The sequence below is a fragment of the Labeo rohita genome, chromosome 25 (genome assembly GCF_022985175.1).
Source record: "Labeo rohita strain BAU-BD-2019 chromosome 25, IGBB_LRoh.1.0, whole genome shotgun sequence".
Taxonomy (NCBI): Eukaryota; Metazoa; Chordata; class Actinopteri; order Cypriniformes; family Cyprinidae; genus Labeo; species Labeo rohita.
The window spans coordinates 15,657,912-15,679,159 of NC_066893.1; the positions used below are offsets into that span (position 1 = coordinate 15,657,912).

General features: G+C 36.1%; 2 protein-coding genes across 9 annotated transcripts in view; one reads left to right on the forward strand and one right to left on the reverse strand.

Moving 5' to 3' along the window:
• The window catches only part of LOC127156823 (chromatin remodeling regulator CECR2), a 35,663-nt gene extending 31,462 nt beyond the window's left edge, over positions 1-4,201 (reverse strand). For all 4 annotated transcript variants that reach the window (XM_051099910.1, XM_051099908.1, XM_051099909.1 and 1 more), the window contains exon 1: positions 3,933-4,201. In XM_051099910.1, coding sequence (XP_050955867.1) covers positions 3,933-4,052 — 120 coding nt within the window. In that variant the 5' untranslated portion in view covers positions 4,053-4,201. The remainder of the gene's footprint in view (positions 1-3,932) is intronic.
• slc25a18 (solute carrier family 25 member 18) lies at positions 1,104-20,851 on the forward strand. 5 transcript variants are annotated; one of them, XM_051099930.1, is made up of 11 exons: positions 1,104-1,176; positions 6,258-6,439; positions 8,564-8,747; positions 8,870-8,992; positions 10,741-10,796; positions 10,961-11,051; positions 13,273-13,388; positions 13,603-13,789; positions 16,599-16,768; positions 20,215-20,290; positions 20,381-20,851. In XM_051099930.1, exons 3-11 carry the CDS (start codon positions 8,728-8,730, stop codon positions 20,520-20,522), a joined length of 981 nt encoding a protein of 326 aa, XP_050955887.1. In that variant the 5' UTR covers positions 1,104-1,176; positions 6,258-6,439; positions 8,564-8,727; the 3' UTR covers positions 20,523-20,851. The 5 variants fall into 5 exon arrangements, with proteins under 5 accessions (XP_050955887.1, XP_050955886.1, XP_050955888.1 ...); XM_051099929.1 differs by having other exon boundaries at positions 8,584-8,747; XM_051099931.1 differs by lacking the exons at positions 1,104-1,176; positions 6,258-6,439 and adding an exon at positions 6,476-6,728.
• Positions 20,852-21,248: the final 397 nt, after the last annotated feature.

Sequence of the window (21,248 nt, forward strand, 5' to 3'; positions counted from 1 at the left end):
GGGGAAATAGAAATGGCTGTAAAGTTGCCAACTGGATCAAACGATCACATCCACGGTCAATCATTACACAATTAAAGTGCGCTTGTAATGGTTGGTTCTCCAAAATGAGAAGTTTGAGTAATCATCTCAATGAGCTTGTCTTTTCCAGCTGCCCACATTGCTGACTTTGCTCACTAAATATAATCAATTCAAAAACTAAATTAAGTCCCGATCCCATCTTTTGCTGAGCTACACGCTTGGACCAAATGCTCACAGATCAATTATCCACCCACTCTCTAGACACCATCAAATTGATAATGAAGACATATGAAAACAGACAAGCAACAAAACACCAACTCTCATCCTCTGTGTGGAGTCGGCAGGCTCGGTCCTCCGGCTGTGTTTGCGTATGAGGGGTGAGGGGGGACATCCTGAAGGACTCGGCCTCTCTGAGCTCTCGGAGGCGGTGGGATTTCAGGGCTCGTTTCACAGCCACACTGCCAGGAAATCAAGCGTGCTTCACACAGACAAAGAGCACGGAGAGAGCCCAAGCGAATAAGGCCTCTTCCTGCCGAGCCCTTCTCTCATCTAGGGCAGAGATATGGAGCGCGACTGTGAAGTGTAACCAAGGAACAATGTGCAAGGAGCCGTATTGTCAGCTTGCCAAGAAGAATCTCCATTGTCAGCCCCCGGAACGGATCCTGAGAAGAAAAGGAGCTGGCCAACACCTTAAACTTCATACTGGATCACTGCCTTTGTAATATCCACACAAAGCTTGTGCTCAGAGGGTGACAATCATCAGCAAATTCAATCTTTCAGTGGATTATTGGCAAAATAATGCAAGATTATTTGATAAAACAAGATTATAACGTTCAAAAATCAGAATTTGATTCAGCTGATGAATACTCAACAGGTGAGATCGTTATAAGGACATCAACATACAAAGTTAATCTGTTCATTAAAGAGAAACAGTCAGTCATACGGCCACCTTATCAGGTAGGCTTTCTCCTACGTAAAAGACATTGTATCCTCTTACAACTGGATTTGCCTTCTATTTACCGAACTATCCACCTGCTTTTTTTAGACATGGCCCTGGATAAGACCCACAACGGCTGAAAACAAACAGGTGAGGTACATGAAAATGACTGCTAAGCTGATGCATCACCACATCGAGGATCATCTTTGAGCAAGTTTCTGGTAAATCTGCTTTGATTACATTCTCATTAACTTGTGCTGACTGGCTCATGCAAATGAGATGACAAAGTTTAACAGAAATCCAACAATGCAAAGTGAATACAAGAAAAACCACAGTTCAATTCAACATAAAATCAAAAAGTTCTTAAAATCTAAAAGGATTTGCGATTTCAAAACACGTTCAATCGAATTTTCTTCTTCTGCGGTAGAGCAGAGACAAAAGCCACTCTAGCACTAATAAGCATTAGGACAATTGAGATTATAATAGGAGACTGGCGCAATGCGAGGGTTGACTTGAAAAACGTCTCAATCACAAGATTAAAGCAACCGATTGGATTATTCACAGTCCCATTCACGCACGGCTGCAAAGTTACCAGGATACTGAAGTGGGACTGAGAGCTTTTGTGCTGAATGACCTTGGACACCTACGCTGAATGCAATTAGGATGCAAGGATGAATTGCGAAGCGGTCAATGACTTGCGCCTGACACAGACTCCCACCCTCCGAATGTAAATCCTTTGACACTGCATTGACACACGCTGCCTGTAATCTGCGATCACTGCATTAAATAAGATTACAAAAACTGTGCACATAGTAAGCATACACTGTCAGTCAAAAGTTTTTGAACAGTAAGATTTTTAATGTTTTTTAAAGAAGTCTCTTCTGCTCACCAAACCTGCATTTATTTGATCCAAAGTACAGCAAAAGCAGTAATATTTTGAAATATTTTTACCATTTAAAATAACTGTTTTCTATTCTAATACATTTTAATTTTTAATTTATTCCTGTGACCAAAGCTGCATTTTCAGCATCATTGCTCCAGTCTTCAATGTCACATGATACTTCAGAAATCATTCTAATATTCTGATTTGCCATTTAAGAAACATTATTATTATTATTATCATTAATATTATTATTATTATTATCAACATTTAAAACAGTTGAGTATTTTTTTTTTTCCAGGATTCGTTGATGAATAGAAAGATCCAAAGATCAGCATTTATCTGAAATAAAATATTTCTTTTTTTGGGAAAGAAATTATAGAAATTAATACCTTTATTTAGTGATAATAAAGACATTTATAATGTTACAAATAATTTATATTTCAGATAAATGCTGTTCTTCTGAACTTATAACTAAAAATTATATTCAGCTGTTTTCAACATAATAATAAATGTTGTTTGAGCAGAAAATCAGAACATTAGTATAATTTCTGAAGGATCATGTGACTGGAGTAATGATGCTAAAAATTCAAACTCAAATTACAAACTTAAAATATATTCTAAATTGTACTGTTCTCACTCTGGATTAAATAAACGCAGGCTTGGTGAGCAGAAGAGACTTTAAAAATATTAAAAATCTTACTGTTCAAAAACCTTTGACTGGTAGTGTGTGAAGGAACTTCAGTGTTGTAAAAAAAAAAAAAAAAAAAAAAAAAGGTTATGTCATAATCACCCATTTAAAAAAACAATAATTAGCTTGATTTCTAATTTGTTTTTTCCAAATATTTGCTATTTTAATTAGTTTGTTAATCTACTGATCAACAGCATCATTTGTCTCTGACAAATAGCAGTAACAGGCACAGTAACTTATTTAAAAATATTGCTTGAATTAACTTTTTTTAATTAGAGCAATTTATTCTTAAGCAAGAATAAATATTTATTTAATAGTAATATTTATTGTTATAATAAACTGTTTTTATTGTTGATTATGGAGTAAAATCCCTTATAATAATCTATCATAAAATAATCTGCCATAAACGGGACAATATCAGTATGAAATCCCTAACTGATCATGCCAACTTTTTCTGGGAAGCAGCATGCGGCTTTTCAGCACCTCAAATCCCTCATGCAATAACAAAGCCAGCGACCAGCACGTTTCACACATGTGGGGGTCGAGATGGACCGAGTTTACTGATGCCTGTGACAAATTCACAGTTGTTTCCAAATGTGAGTTAAGGGGGAGATGTTAAAAACCGAAGTGTCAATGTAAAAACGACTCTATTTACATGTTTCTGGCTTAGATTCACATCGGAAGATCAACTTGAGACTAATTTTACGCCGTCATTATAAAGTGGCCAAATCAATAACACAAACAAAACAGACGGACTGTATGGAACAATGACCAAGTCGAGGGCAGCCTGTGATCCAACAATAAAGTTGTAAATCAATAATCATGAACTTGGTTTGAGTTTATAACAAAGACCAAACTGAAACAACGCAATACAACAAGCCCAGGTGATCCAGTTAATCAAGTCACTAAAAAAGTTTGAGTAAATATTATTCGACGCCACTTGCGGCGTTAAACTCAAAATGAAAGAATGAAAACAGGTCTTACGAGAATGAACAAGCTAAATTCAACGTCTAACCTACTATATAACCCAACTCATTAATGAACGTATGCGGTTTATAAACAAAGACAACACCAAACACTAATTATTAACCACTGAAAAAAAGCTTTGTCATTAATAAAATCCGGTTTTTAAGTAAAAACAAATCAGTCAGCACGTCCAGTGTTTTGGGTAGACGTCTGACTGGACGGTTTAGTTCTGTTATTACATAAACCAACGCTAACTGATTTTATTCTATCAATATCTCTATTAAAGACTTGACTCACTAACAGCGTGAAGGTTTAAAGTAACAAACAGAAAGACAGGTAACTGGGAAACATGGCCAACTTGAGTTTGTTTCGTTTAGTTTCGTTTTAATGAACCTGGCAGAACGCAAACGGAGGCGTAAGCTCGTACAGGTATAATTTACCTCGATTTCAAAGTCTGGTAAATTGAACGCCGTCCTGAAGAGAGAGCAGAAGTGCGCTATGGCGGGGACTTCCCACCAAGACTGGATCTCCTCCACAGAAGTTATACATCCCTGGGACATTTTTGTGTTATCCAACGAGTGTCTCACATTAAAAAGTGTGGCTTTGACGATTCCGCCCGGCGTGTTCCTCACATAGGACTTGTTTAACTGAACAGTAAAACTTGTTGTCCTTGCGGTGCAGTAGCCATTGCGACCCGTAGAGTCGTACAATCTGTTTCAATCCGCATTTCACAGGAGGAGAACAGATGGGCTGGGCGCTACCATCTGTCACCGGGAGAGGGGTTTCCGCGCACCAAAACAAATAAAATACCAACACAAATCAAACTTAAACCTAAAGATATCTGTTTTTTACAATATTAACCACTTTAATAACTAGCTAACCTGATCGAGTTAGTATACGAAATCAAACAAATATCGCAGTTAGTCAGTTTTTGCTGTCTGGTGTCTTACCTGTTCTTAAAGTGGTTTGTTCATTTAAAGGGAATGCACACATATTTGAATTTCATTGAAAGGGAAGTTGCTCTGTTGTTATTATTGGAGAATCTTCGCGATTGATCTAGATAAGATGTTTTCGACAGATAGGATATTAATAAACCATCTTGACATTTTGCGTTTAACTAGTGTTTTTTCTGTCATAAGTTACATAACGCTTAATTGTAGTAGAGTACGAACGCATTAAAACAAGACAATGCAATTTAGTCGTTTATTAGCTACCTACAAAAGTTGATTGGCACTGTAATTTGTAATGCGCTAAAGTTGTTTTTAAACAGCGCTGTTGGCACAGAGATTATAAATATATAGTGACATAAGTCCTTATAATTATTATTTTTTGTAATAAGCAGAATGACAGGAGTTTTTAATACCTTTTGACTAATTGTAATGATGTTAATAACAAATGGTGTTCAAAATAAGGATCCAGCGCCCTCTGTTGACACGAGATATAATGCACACTGTTGATCTATCTATCTATCTATCTACTTATTTATCTATCTATCTATCTATCTATCTATCTATCTATCTATCTATCTATCTGTCTGTCTGTCTGTCTGTCTGTCTGTCTATCTATCCGTCTGTACGTTCGTCAGTCCTAAAGGTCTAAATAGCCCTGTTATTGTTAATCATTTGTATCATTTTATCATTTGTTCCAGCATCAGATACGTTTTATTTTTCTGTTTAGAAGAACGTAATATGAATAACTGGAAAATGTTGTTTCCAAGCAGTAGCATATGTGGAGATCAATAAATGTTGTGGTGAATTAATATGATTCTTTATTTATTAAAAAAAAAAAAAAAAAATTTAGGCTACACAGTATCATAAAATTTTATGTGAATTATCGCATTTTTGTTTGTTATAGGAACAAAAACTATTGTCAATATCTTTCTTTAATTATGATAATCAGTAATCATTTGGTAGCCATAGTTGTCCAGTGGATGTAGCAGATAATAGATGAAATACACAACTGAGGTCAAAAGTTTACATACGCCTTATAGAATCTGCAAAATGTAAATAATTTTCCCAAAATAAGAGGGATTATACAAAATGTATGATATTTTTTCTATTTAGTACTGACCTGAATAAGATATTTCACATAAAAGACATTTATAGTCCACAAGAGAAAATAAGAGTTAAACTCTTTACAACAATAACTGTATGATTTTTGAGATCCATCTTTTCACACTGAGGAACTTTTACAGAAGGGAATTTGAAGATCAGGGTAAATTTAACTTATTTTGTCTTCTGTAGCTTCTGAAGGGCAGTACTAAATGAAAAAAAAAAGTATTATATTTAGGCAAAATAAGAAAAATGTACACATCTTCATTCTGTTCAAAAGTTTTCACCCCCAGCTCTTAATGCATCGTGTTTCCTTCTGGAGCATCAGTGAGCGTTTGATCCTTCTGTAATAGTTGCATATGAGTCCCTCAGTTGTCCTCTGTGTCAAAAGATGGACCTCAAAATCATACAGTCATTGTTGAAAAAGGTTTAAATACACAAAAATGCTGAAAAACCAAAGAATTTATGAGACCTGCAGATTCTGCAAGGTGTATGTAAACTTTTGACCTTTATTTTAATGTTAAATTTCTAATGCTTTTAAAAGCGTAATTTTTACATTTGCTTTTAATATTTTAATGTTAAAATAAAACTTTTTTTGTAATTTGAGATGAAGTTGTGTAATGCAATGTGCATGCTAGTGTCGTGTGTATATGTGTGAATGTGTGTCAAGTTTCATTAGTTCAAAGCTGTTCATTCTGTCTATGTCATTGGGAGTCGCCACAAGAGGGAGGGACTTAAGCACGGAGGGACAATGCTCGTGTTTGTGCAACGGCCCCTGAGTGGCGGCTGCCCCTGTCGGATCTCTTGTGCCTGACTACGGCTGCTGCACACATTGTCAGCGTGCAGAGGGGGGAAGTGGACGGCTTGATCCGACACCAGTCAATGCACTGACAGAGGTAAGAACATGATAATCATCCTCTCAAACAAGAGTTCCTAACTTGTGAATTGGTCAAATATGCAGACTTGCGTGAAGGGGGATCTGTGTGGGGTAGTCGTGGAAAGTCTTGTGAGGGAGAACGCTTTAGGATGGGGAGGGGGGCCAGATCTCACTTGTCTGTGTTTTGGCAGTGCAAGGGGTATGAATAGAGCAGAGTTGAAAGAAAGCAGTGCTGAAGAGAAAGGCATGCTCAGAATGCCACTGGGCTCCAGAAAAGACAGAGCAAGAGGGAAAGAAAAAGAGAGGATGTGAGTATGCCAGAGGAAAGGAGATAGAGGGGTGAAAATGAAAATGGTACCCCAAATAAGGTGAGAGTTAATGGAAACGCACAGGAGGAAAGAGTAAGGTTGCGAAACAGAGACCTTGAGACAAGTGAGGGAAAAGAGTGACAATAAAAAAGTGTAAGGAAATCCTGCAATTTTGGGTAGTTGACAGCATCTGAAGCGGTTTGAGTGGTATGACTTTCATCCAAAACTATTTTAAACCTCAAATTATAACCTAAATTCTCTTCTATGATTGTTCTCTTCGATGATGTGAAATCAATATAAAGTCTATTTCTATTGCAGAAATATTGCATGCTATACTAAAAAGTCATTATGCAATCGCAGATGTCCTGAATTGTATTTACATTATTAATTATTGCCAAACTTTTAACATTTGTTAACTATAATATTTAACATGAACTAACAATTAAAATACTTCTTAAGCATTTATAACTTTTTAAATCAAAAGTTGTATGTTGATATAGTTTAATGAATCTGAGATAACAGGAACTAACAACAAACAGTTGTATTATTATTTATTATCTAATGTTAACAGAGATTTACATCATAATGAAAAAAATAAAAAGAATAAATACTAACCAATGTACTGCTCATTATTAGTTAATGTTAGTTAATGTATTAACATGTTAACTACAGGACGCTTTTTATAAAAGTGTTACCTTAAAAATATTATATATATAATATTTGTCGACCTGCAGGACCACTTAAAGTGATAAAAAAACAAATAAAATAAAGTAAAATAAATAAAAATAGGAGATATAGATATTTTGGTGACACTTTACAGTAAGGTGACATTTATTAACATTTGTTAATGTATTAACTAACATGAACGAACCATGAACAATACATTTACTACACTATTTGTTAATGTTAGTTAATAGTAATGACTTAGTAAATACTAAAATTAACTAAGATTAATAAATGCTGTAGAAGTATTGTTCATTCTTAGTTAATGTTAACTAATGCAGTTAACTGATGTTAACTAATGAACCTTATTGTAAAATGTTACCAACATTTCCTTATGCTTGTGTACATTTTCACTAGAAAAATGACATTTTATGTCATTTACTCATAAAATGTTTACAATACTTTACATTCTTCTACTCTAAAAAACTAAAAACACTGCTATACTGTCATAAAAGTTTGATTTACAAGATGTTAGTATTGTAAGTATTTACTTAAAACGGTAACACTTTACAATAAGGTGTCATTTGTTAACAACATAAGTTAATGTATTAACTAACATGAACGAAGAATGAACAATACATTTACTACACTAATCTTTGTTAATGTTAGTTAAAGAAAACAGTCATTCACTGTTCATGTTAGTTCACAGTGCATTAACTAATGTTAACAAACATCTTGTGATTTTAATAATGCATTTGTAAAGGCTTAAATAACATTAACCAAGATGATGATGATTCTTAGTTCATGTTAACTAATGAACCTTATTGTAAAGTGTTACTATAAAAACAATAGTTACTAAAAAATAGTTTAAGCTAGTGTAGATGCCTATATTTAGATCTTTTTACAAATGTTGTTGATGCCGTGTTGAAGAACAGGAAATAATGTTGGTAAGCCCCTCATGTTAGCTCTATTCTCTAGGTTAATTCAAGAGGTCACAACCTCATTAGCAGCAAGATTAGAGAGACTTTAGGAGGGAGGATGTTCTCTGTTTGTGCACTTTAGAAAAGCACGATTCAGAAAGTAAAGTCAGTGATTGTGAAACCAATGCAAAGTCTGTTTTAAATACTGCATACTAAAAACTAATTTCTCTTGACTAATGATTGATCATTAAGGTGATTTGTTTGAACCAAAGAGTGACTGTTCTTCCTGAGAGGAAGGGTGTGAAGGTTGGCACTCCGTGCCAGAAGGCTGGCCGGGTGGATCGTGGACAGTTTAACCTGAAACTTTTGCAGAAGAGAGAGAAGAATTGGAGGAAATCAGTTAAAGTGTGGCCAAAATGGCCGAGAAGAAAGTGAGGTAAATTTTCTACTTCCTTTCATGTCGGCTAAAGCATTTGAGATCCATCTAAGCCGTTATATTGACGTTTTTGTGTCTGGTTTTTGTCCTGCATGTGCGTGTTTGTTTCCTGGTGTTCGCAGCCTCCCTGCTAAGCTGATTAACGGGGGCGTGGCCGGACTGGTGGGCGTTACCTGCGTGTTTCCCATTGATCTTGCCAAGACCCGCCTCCAAAACCAGCAGGGTGCTCGTGTTTATAGTGGAATGTGAGTTCAACATCATGAGGTCCCATAACTGTTGCATTGTTTTACAGGTACACTTTAAAGATTCTTAAAGGAGCAGTCCACTTCCAGAACAACAATTTACAGATAATGTACTCACCCCCTTGTCATCCAAGATGTTCATGTCTTTCTTTCTTCAGATGTAAAGAAATTGTGTTTTTTGAGGAAAACATTTTACTCAATGATCCCAGCTGAAGAAGAAGGTTCTTATCTATTTTTTTTCCATACTATGCTATGGTGCCCTGAGTTTGAACTTCCAAAATGCAGACCCCAGACTAAGGGTCTTATCTAGCGAAATGATCAGTTATTTTCATTAAAAAAAATACAATTTAAATACTTTTTAATCTCAAACGCTCGTCTTGTCTTGCTCTCCCTGAACTCTGTGTATTCTGGTTCAAGACAGTTAGGGTATGTCGAAAAACTCTGATCGTATTTTCTCCCTCAACTTCAAAAATCATTTTAAAATCATCCTACATCGCTGCAGAAGTTCCAACCCAGTATTGGAAAGTGAACATGCAAAGAAGATCAAACACCCTTAACAAAAAAGGTAAAACAGCAATATAGGACGATTTTGAAGTTGAGGGAGAACATGAGATGGGAGTCAGGAAGAGTAAGACAAGACGAGCGTTTGGCATTAAAAAGTATATAAATTGTATTATTTTTATGAAAATAACCAATCGTTTTGCTAGATAAGACCCTTCTTCCTTGGCTGGGATTGTTTACAACCGCATTTGGGATTGTTTGAAGCCGCATTTAAACTGCATTTTGGAAGTTCAAACTCGGGGCACCATATCAGTCCACTATATGGAGAAAAATCTGAAATGTTTTCCTCAAAAAACATAATTTCTTTACAACTGAAGAAAGAAAGACACAAACATCTTGGATGACAAGGGGGTGAGTACATTATCTGTAAACTGTTGTTCTGGAAGTGGACTTCTCCTTTAATTGGAATCTATAGAACCTTTTTAATACACAAAAAGTGCTTTATAGTGGAAAAAGGTTCTTTAGATTTGTTAATTGTTATGAAAAAAAGGTTCTTTTAGTGATCACTGAAAGGCTATTTAAGGAACCTAAAATAGTTCTTCGCTGTGAAGCCCCTGTGTGTGTTTGTTTTTGTGCACATTTCTGCATCTAAAAAACAACTGCTTATGGTTTCACACAGATAAAGTGAAACACAAAGGCAGCATGTGTTAGTGATTTACTCTGGGTGGAGGACTTTGTCTAGGTTTTACTGAATGATGAGATGCAAAACAACTTGAGTCGCATGCTTTTGCATCTTTGATCTGTTCACACTCCCAAATGTTTTTCATCCCTTTTTAAGTAGATATCTTTATGCATGTGTGATAGCATTGAGATAAAGAGAAGTGCTCTTTGTAGTGATGGTGCGTAAGGGGCTCTTTTCTTCTTTGTACTCTTATGTAACAAGCGCATACCCAAGTGGTTTGTGGGCAAGAGACAGGCTGCTATTTTTTAAGCTCTTTCTTTCTTCCGCACATTACTCACTCCATAAAGAATTCTTTGTGAATGTCTAATTTGGCTGTTCATTCGGTTTCGGTGTTTAAGAGATTTATTCTGGTTGTTGCCAAACATTATTAAGGAATACAACCTGAAATACAATGCATTTATTGGGGGTATGTTATAATGGATTGTGATTTTGTTATATTTCGATTAGCATATTTCACAACAAGGAGTATTTAATTAATCATATTAATACTTTCTGTCTTCATATGAAGGCTGGACTGTTTGGCAAAGACGATCAAAATGGAGGGCTACTTTGGCATGTATCGAGGTATGAACTTAAAATGAAAATTTAATCTACCACATTATTCCACATTCCTGGTGTTATTAAGGACGTGTTATTTGAAATATTAATAGTTTTAATTGTTCACAGGTTCTGGCATGTGTTGCTGTCGTTTATATTCTCTGAATTTCATTTTCTGGTGTTTCTCTCAGGTGCAGCTGTGAATCTCACATTGGTCACACCAGAGAAAGCCATTAAACTGGCTGCCAATGATGTGTTCAGACAAAAGCTCTCCAAAGATGGGTAACCACCACTTTTTAACCATTTATAAAAGCAAGTATGTACAGTTTAAATATAAATAAAAATTCTGCAGCACTAGCAGAATTGGAAAATTTCATTCAGCTGGTTTCTGCAATACTCCCACATCTGATATTTGTCCAAAAAAGTGATGCTGATTTAAATCTCTCAGTTAGCTGAAAGCAGTATGTGTGTAATTTACTACTTTATTCGACTGCTCTGGTTGTGATGTATGTTTCTGATTCACTGAAAAGAACGAGCACATTGGAATCAAAAGACTAATACACCTAAAAATGAACATTCTGTCAACATTTACTTACTTTCATGTTGTACTTGTATGACTTTCATTTTACTATAGAACACAAAATGAGATATTTTGGACTTTCTGATTCAGGAATCAGACCGCTCTGATTGTGCTGTATGTTTCTGATTTACTAAAAAAGAATCAGGTCATTAGAGTCATATGTTCAGGAATCAGACCACTCTGGTTGCGCTATGTTTTTGATTCACTAAAATGAATCCGCACACCAGAGTCATTTGTTCAGGAATTGGATCACTCTAGGTTGTGCTTCATTATGTTTTTGTTTCATTAAAATGAATCGGCTCAGGAATCGGACCAATCTGGTTGCGCTGTATGTCTCTGATTCACTTAAAAGAATCGGATCTATAGAGTCATATGTTCCGGAATCGGACTGCTCTGGCTGCACTGTATGTTTTTGATTCACTAAAAAGAATCAGCACACTAGAGTCATTTTTTTCAGGAATAGGACTGCTGTGGTTGCGCTGTATGTTTTTGATTCACTAAAAAGAATCGGCACACTAGAGTCTTATGTTAGGGAATTGGGCATGCTGTGGTTGCGCTGTATGTTTCTGATTGCCGAAAACGAATCAGCTCATTAGTCACATTAGTCACAAGTCACTGTTTAGGAATCAGACCATTCTGGTTGCGCTGTATGTTTTTGATGCACTAAAAAGAATCGGCTCATTAGAATCATAAGTTCAGGATTCAGACCGTTCTGGTTGTGCTGTATGTTTTTGATTCACTAAAAAGAATCAGCACACTAGAGTCATTTTTTTAGGAATCAGACCGTTTTTATACTTTTTTTTTTTTTTTTTTTTTTTTTTTTTTTTTTGATTCACTAAAAAGAATCATCTCATTAGAGTTATATGTTCAAGAATTGGTTGTGCTGTATGTTTCTGATTCACTAAAAAGAATCGGTTGGAGCCAATAGCCTTGTGAGTGGTGCATCAACATATGATGCAGTTGTTCCTCGGGCGTCCCAAGATCGAATCCGCCTCGTGGACCTTTCCCGGTCCCACCCCCGCTTCTCTCGCTCCCACTTACTTCCTGTCTCATCTCTACTGTCCTTTCAAAGAAAAATGGAAAAATGGCCCAAAAAAAAGAATCGGATCCATAAAGTCATATGTTCAGGAATCGGACTGCTCTGGTTGCACTGTATATTTTTGATTCACTAAAAAGAATTGGCACACAAGAGTCGCTCTGGTTGTGTTGTATATTTCTGATTCATTAAAAAGAATCGGCACACTATAGTCATGTGTTCAGGAATCAGACCACTTTGGTTGTGTTGTATGCTTCTAATTCACTAAAAAAATCGGATCCATAGGGTCATAGGTCAAGAATTGAACTGCTGTGGTTATGCTGTATGCTTCTGATTCACTAAAAAGAATCGGATCCATAGAGTCATATGTTCAGGAATTGGACCGCTCTGGTTGCACTGTATGTTTTTGATTCATTAAAATGAATCATCTCATTAGAGTCATATGTTCAGGAATCTGACTGGTGTGGTTGCACTGTATGTTTCTTATTCACTAAAAAGAATCAGCACATTAAAGTCATTTTTTTAGGAACTGGACCGCTCTGGTTATGCTATATTTTTTTTGATTCACTAAAAAGAATCATCTCATTAGAGTCATATGTTCAAGAATTGGACTGCTCTGGTTGTGCTGTATGTTTCTGCTTCACTAAAAAGAATCGGATACACAGTACAGTCTGTGGATTCAGTAAGGATGTTCGGAAAACAATGGAGGCAACTCTGTCAGAGTTTTAATAATGGCTCTTAACAAAGACCTTAAACATTATTTGTAAGCTATTCCACAGAGGCATGTAGGTCACCAGCTGACTAATCTAGGCAATTATTTCTTTGGTAAATGCAATGAAGATCATTATCTCATCTTCCCCATCTGTCATTGTATCTGTCGCACACAGAAAATTACCTCTGTGGGGGGAAATCCTTGCGGGCTGTGGAGCCGGAACCTGTCAGGTGGTAGTCACCACCCCCATGGAAATGCTAAAAATACAACTGCAGGATGCTGGAAGGTTGGGTAAGTGTTTATTATGCCCCCATGAGTGTCGTCCAAGGTATGTAGGTCTCTATCTTAGGATGCCTTACTAAGTACAAAGGTTAGCTAGAAATAAGCCGTTTGAGTAGAATGGTGTCCACAAAACAGCAGTTCCAATTTTATTACACTACAAGATAAAATATAAACATGATACTGAAGATATGAGTTGTAACCTCTACACTTTTGTCTTTACAAGCTGCTCAGCGGACTGTCGCTGCCTCTGCCTCTACCGCTGGTCCAACACCTTCACTGGTTGCCTCACAGGCAGCACAACCAAGCACCAACGCCCCTCCTCGACGCTCAGCGACTCGTATTACCCTAGAGCTACTTCAGACCCGAGGCCTCAGGGGACTTTATAAAGGTGCAGGTGCTACACTGATGAGGTAAACCTTTGCCATCATTATATATAATGACAAAATTTGAATGTACTTAATGTACCTTTAAAGGGATAGTTCACCCAAAAATGAAAATTACCCCATGATTTACTTTCCCTCAAGCCATCCCAGGTGTGTATGACTTTCTTCTTTTGGACTAATACAATCGGAGATATATTAAAAAATGTTCTGGCACTTCCAGGCTTTGTAATGGCAGTAAATGGGTGCCTAGATTTTGAAGTCTAATAAAGTGCATCCATCCATAATAAAAAGGAAGGGGGGAATGGTTTCCTTTGCTGTAAACAAAACTTGGTTCTCGCGAGACTAGCATATTCTCAGTTGAGCTTACACAATGCCATTCTCTCGTGAACGACGTACAACATTTGTCAGAAGCTAGAGATTCTAGTTTATAAAGTTTTATATATGGATATTTTTCTTACACAGGTGCATTGACTTGCCTTTATTAACCTTCCAGAGCTGTGTGGAGCACTTTTTATGTTGAATGGATGCACTTTATTGGACTTCAAAATCTCAGCAGCCATTCGCTGCCATTATAAAGCTTTACAGAGCCAGGATATTTATTAATATAACTCTGATTGTATTTGTCTGAAAGAAGAAAGTCATATACACCTAGAATGGCTTGAGGATGAGTAAGTCATGGGGTAATTTTTATTTTTGGGTGAACTATCTCTTTAAATGAGTAGTTCACTTCCAGAACAAACATTTACAGATAATGTACTCACCTGCTTGTCATCCAAGATGTTCATGTCTTTCTTTCTTCAGTCATAAAGAAATTGTTTTTTGAGAAAAACATTTTACTAAATGATCCCAGCTGAGGAAGAAGGGTCTTATCTAGCGAAATGATTGGTTATTTTCTAAAAAAACATACAATTTATATACTTTTTAACCATAAATGCTTGTGAACTGTGTATTCCTGTTTATGACAGTTAGGGTATGTTGAAAAACACCCATCTCATTTACTCCTCCAACTACATCGCTGCGAAAGTACCGACCCAGTGTTTACAAAGTGAACATGCAAAGAAGATCAAACGCCCTTTACAAAAAAAGGTAAAACAGCGATGTAGGGCGATTTGAAGTTGGAGGAGAAAATGAGATGGGAGTTTTTTGACATACCTTAATGTTCTTGAACTGGAATACACAGAGCTAGACAAGTTCACACAGAGCTAGACCAAAGCCCTATTCGGACAGTAACTGTTTCTCATATGGACGTCTATAAAAATAAATTTAAATATCACCTCAGTGATAAAACTCATGGATTTGGATGGTGATTTATTCACAGTGGAGAAGGGGCCAAGTCACGTGATTGTCTGCTATTAATAAAATGAATTTTATTTACAAATGTATTCTTATTATCGTGTAAAATGTTTTAAAAAATACTTCTTATTAAGTAAAATGTATTCTGATTATTCCAAGCATATTTTATAATATACAATCGGATTTATTATTTGATTATTTAAATCTCCTGTTTAAAAATAGGAAAATAGACACGCTATAGTTATATATATTTATAGGCGATATAGTTATATATCTATGCCTATATTTTTATTTGTTTTTTTAAAAATAAATATTATTTGTTGAGTTTGTCATACTGTTTTGTTGTCGTACATCCAATCAATTGACACCAAAATGACGCTAATTTGAAAGTGAAAGTAAAATGCGCATGGGCATTTACAAGCTATTTAAAAGTGAAGAAAAGTGTGGAAAAGAGGAGAAACTCTAACGAACCTCCCCCCAAATACACCCTAGGCAATACCATTAAAATTTCCTCACCGTTACACCCCTACTGCTGCTGCCATAATAAAGACCCATTTTGAATGTTTACATGCTTTTCTTCTCTTTCTTCTCCCACTCGCTGTGGTGAAGTAGTTATTAAGTATTGTTCTTTTTTTATCTATTTCTTCTCGTAAACTCAGAGATGTGGATTCGGACGGCAATTAAAATACCACACAACCTTGGTGTTTATCAAAAAACAGTAGGTAATTCGGCCAGGGATTTTTACGTGGGTCTTGAGTGGGTTTCGTTAGATGAGACACTTCTTCCTCAGCTAGGATCATTTAGAGCACTTTGAAGCTGCATTTAAACTGCATTTTGGAAGTTTAAAGTCGGGGCACCATAGATATCCATTATATGGAGAAAAATCCTAAAATCTTTTTTTTTCAAAAAACATAATTTCTTTACGACTGAAAAAGAAAGACGCAAACATATTGGATGACAAGGGGGTGAGTACATTATCTGTACATTTTTGTTCTGGAAGTGAACTACTCCTTTAAGTCAAACAACTAAGCTATGCTAACAAATCAACATCCAGATCTTTAGCAAATCTTCAGTGACGTGCTGTCTTAACTAACTTAAGTGATTGCTCTCTCAGCAAACACGCACTGTTTTGTTACAAAAGGATGGCTATATGTCACGTGACCTTTCACCTTTAACACCTCCCATGCAAATAAACCCACTCACCTATCTGAACAGCCCCTCCCCCGCAGGCTCCCTGCAGTCTGTGATGTAATCCCAGCTGAACTGATGTAACCTGCCAGCTGTCACTTCTGATTGGTTATTCATAGCTTCTAATTAACCGTAGGCAGAATTCTCTTCTTATTGGAATTCTAATGAGAACTCAATCTCGATCTGTTGTCTCTCTCATCAGTGGCCTGTACAGGCTAAATCATATTTCTACAATCACACTTTCACGTTTTACATTGACGGATTAAAACTAATCAGACTGAGAGATCAATCACGAGTCATCAATAACGTCCTGCAGCTATGTCTACATTGTGCTCTATGTCTGTTTTCTGTGCAGGGATGTCCCATTCTCCATGATCTACTTCCCACTGTTCGCCAACCTCAACGCTGTGGGCCGCACTGAGGATCGCCATAGCAACCCCCAGGAGCGGGCCCCCTTCCTGCAGTCTTTCGTGGCTGGCTGCATGGCCGGTTCAGTGGCGGCAGTAGCCGTCACTCCACTGGACGGTGAGATGCAGGCAAGAGAGGAGTAGAGGAACACAGTTTGCTCTCTCTCCTTTAGAAATGTATGCAGATAAATGTTCCATTTAGTTAGTCAGAGTAAAAATTAGTGCTAATCCTGTTTCATCACTACTACTGGGCTGCTGAGAAACTGTTGGGTGTTGATAGTCAGTTGTTATAGGTTTTCTATGGTTAATAGATGACTGAACAAAAGATAGATAGATAGAAAGATATATATATATATATATATTTTATAATATTTTATTTAATGTTTAACATTTTAATTTGTTGTCATGTCACTTATATTTTAATATATTGAATAAATATAATTATGTAATATATTTTAATATTTACATATATTACATATATCTAATTATTTTTTTAAATATGTATCATTAGTAGCTAGTAATACCAAGAAAAACAAAGTGACAATTGCATTTAATAAGCTATTATATGTATTTTATATAATATTCTGTTTGTAAATATTTTGAATTTTTATTTTTATATTTTCAGTTTTCAATTTAACTTAAAGCAATTTGTTACGTACTTTTGTCATTTTTATTAATTTTATATTTATATTTTTTATTCTTTTTATAACTGAATTTTATTTTGTACTTTAACTTTAATTTTTATGATTTATTTTATTTTTTTTGTTCACATTTTTCAGCTAATATTTGTTATTTATATATGTATTTTATATTAATAGATTAATATTTATTTTATTTCAGCTTTTCAATTTTAGGGTGTTTTTTTTACTTAACTACGTCTTGCAGAACAGATGTAATAAATTTAATAAATAGATGTAATAAAAAATGCTAAAGTTGTCAATTTTTGTAAATATATTTACAATGACAGCTTTTTGTATCTGTCGAAGTTTAAAAAATTAAATTAAAGTAAAAAAAAACATGTATCCACAAAAAGTTACTTATACATATACATTCATTTTTTGTACTTCTAGTCATTTGTGCAAGTACTCTTTAAAAATTTATAAAAATAATCACTTAAAAGGATCTTTCAGAAATGTGAGCACAAATAATTAACACTAATCAGCTTTTTTGTTTTGAATTATGGTTACATTTTTACACTTTTCCTTAACTAGGTCAGTCCCAGGATTTCATAAAGGCACAGAATGAGTCTTTTGTTTCTGAGTGATTAATTAGTGAAGCCCATGTGCTGTGATACACTCCTGCTGTGATGTGTAGACTGAAACATTTCATTTGCTTTGAAGAACGTGCAAAGTTTGCTTTTAAGTTCTATTCAGAAAGCATTTTGTTTATAGCTTGTGTATTGTCAGAGAGACAATCTTTGTTCCCTAAAACATCAGCGAAGGGTACAGAAGGATTATTTGGACAATGGAAATACTGGCAGCCACTTCACTGTCTCTATTTGAAGATTTGGCAGTACTGCCTGCAACATTACATTGTTTAGAGGTCACAAATAGACTCAGAGAAAACCTATCACCCAGTTTTTCAACACCTAATTAGTCCTAAATTTTAAAGTGGAGCACAGTATGTTACAGCACAGGCACAGACACTAATGTTTAACTAGCATTTAAAAAACTTTTCCAAATGTTAAAAGGGTTCAAATGAGTAGTAAATAAGAATAATATTTACAATATACTACCAATAATAACGAAACAGCCACTAATAACAATGACCTGTTATGCAATATTACTGCAATATTACTTGCATCAGTGCTTTTAATAAGATCTGTATAAGATCGTTTTTTTCTACAAAATCTACAACTTAACCGTTAGGTAACCTAGCAACGGCGTCACGTTCTGCTGCCTCTGAAGTCTGTCCGAAACTGTTTCTAGAGTTGCCTTCACAGCCTTCGAAGTCACTGCCTGATAAGGCAGCGAGGCAGCAAGTCAGCTGACTAGGCTTTCGGACGCAGCCAGCGTCATGAATTGAGAGGAGATCCCTGTTATCTGCATACACTTCTGACTAATAACTATTAACTAATTCTTTAACTGGGCAAATAAACCTACTGTCGACGGCCTTTAACAGAAACCAGAGATGCTGAAGACTAATGCAAAGAGGAGAAAATAGAGAGTTTGCACTTACATCACGTTTTGGTCAGTTACCTGGATGCACGGCCATATTGACAATACTCCGATGTAAACAACAGCATGAATTGCTTGGTTAATGTATTACTGAATATGCTGTTCTGCCAAATTATGCCACGGAATAAACGTGTGGAAACTGCCGAAAGCATATAGAGAAGGACCTAGTAAGCAGGAAAGGGCACAATATTTGCAGTATTTTGACAACCCTGCTGAAAAAACAGCTAAAACTAGCCTAGGCTGGTTGGCTGGTTTTAACTGGTTTAAGCTGGAAGTAGCTGGTTTTAGCTGGTCGTTCCAGCTGGTCTCCCAGCCTGACCAGCTAAGACCAGCCTGTAAGTGGCCAAAACCCCTCTAAAACCAGCCTGTTGACCAGCTAAGACCAGCCTGGATGACCAGTTAAAACCAGCCAACCAGCTTAGGCTGGGTTAACTGTTTTTTTTAGCAGGAAAACTAAAGTTAATAGGCGGTAAAGATACGTACAAGCAATTTTAATTAAAGATATTAGGCTAACAAACACAAATGTTGTCAAGATTCTTGCCCCGGAAATCCTGGTTTAGTTTGGCCAACCACAAATGCCTTTAGTTCCTCAGTCAGTTTTTTGCACTCTTTTTCTTGATTTGGTATAACTTTTGGGTATAGTCTATAGTACTCCAAATGTTTTTCCCGGTCCGACCAATTAGTACAGCCCAAAACATGACAGTAATTGCTAATTTTCAGCAGCAATAATCAGCTAAATGCCAGTCTTGTTAGGTTCAGTGGCATTGTTTACATTCACTGCCCTGGTGGAAAAAACAGCATATGCTGGTAGGTATGTTTTGATGCTGGGATGCTGGTTAGGTATGTTTTGATGTTGGTTTAAGCTGGTCCTTTGCTGGTTTATGCTGGTCCTTGACCAGCAACATGACCAGCATAAACCAGCAAAGGACCAACCTCAACCAGCATCAAAACATACCTACCAGCATATGCTGTTTTTTTTCACCAGGGTGCCACCAATATGACGCGTCAAATCACCATAAGATCACTGTTCACGATTGCATTGGTGTATTAAATGTATCTCTGAGGGAAACTGACTGTCTTCAATAAAGTTTAGATGGTATTTTTTTCATCTTACTTTAATATAATGCAGTTAAAAGCGCTGATCTGCTCTGTTCACAGCTGTAAAACAAAACGCTATATTTTAGCTATTTCATAAGCGCCACCTGCTGTCAGAAAGTGAGTTTGCGTTTTTTTTTTTTTTTTGTTTTTCTTTCGTGCAGATATGTTTTATGTAGCATAATTTTACAAAGCTAAGGTAAGACCTTAGCTCATACAGGTTTGGAATAACTTCAAGTAAGTGATGACAGATTTTAATGTATATGTATTTATCAATATTTGTCATTTTCAGTTATAAAGACTCGCTTACAGACCTTACAGAAGGGGGAAGGAGAGGATTCTTACAGAGGCATCATTGACTGTGCACAGTAAGCTTTATATTTGCATGTATTGGCTTCTTATTGTGTGATACTAAACAATTTCCATAATCGTATCATGGTATTTTTTTTTTTCCATAGACGTATTTTAAAACGAGAAGGACCATCTGCGTTTCTTAAAGGAGCGACGTGTCGAGCTTTGGTCATCGCTCCGCTCTTCGGCATCGCTCAGGGTGTGTACTTCCTGGGTGTCGGCGAGTCCGTGCTGGGGATGCTGGGATAGCGCCAGGTTACGTTACCTCAGTCTTCATACACACAGAGTACTGTTTCTACACGGGCCAAGGGATGAAGATGAGAGATGAAGGAAGAGGTGCCGATGGAAAAAAGAAGGTCACAGATTTTATTTGCGATACGGTAAACATGGAGGGAAATTCATATACCCAACCAAAAAAGGGCTCAGACACTTTGGGAGAACAGAGGAGGGTTGTGTAACGCTAACATAAAAGCCTATATTGCACACTAACCATGTTTAAGCACCTAAAACTGCAAACAGGGTTCTTTAGGTAAAACAGGGTCCTGTTTTGACTAATCTGGCAGTTTTTTTTTTTTTTTTGCAGCCCATAGGTACAATCAATTTTAAAATAATATGATTCGTGGTAATTGATTTATTGGTTGTGAACAGGGTCGATGTGTATTTAGATTGCAGAATGTTATGGAAGCCCATTTTCACCAAGAAATACAAGGTAATTGCGACTTTTTATCTTACAATTCGGATTTTGTTTTCTTGCAATTCTAAGGAAAAAGTCAGAATTATGCTCAGAATTTTGAGTTTACATCTTACAGTTCTGTTTTTTCCCCCTGCCACTAAATGAAAAAATAAAAAAGGTAATTGTCTGTTTATCTAACGATTTTGTGAGATTAAAGGAGAAGTCCACTTCCAGAGCAAAAATGTACAGACAATGTACTCACCCCCTTGTCATCCAAAATGTTCATGTCTTTCTTTGTTCAG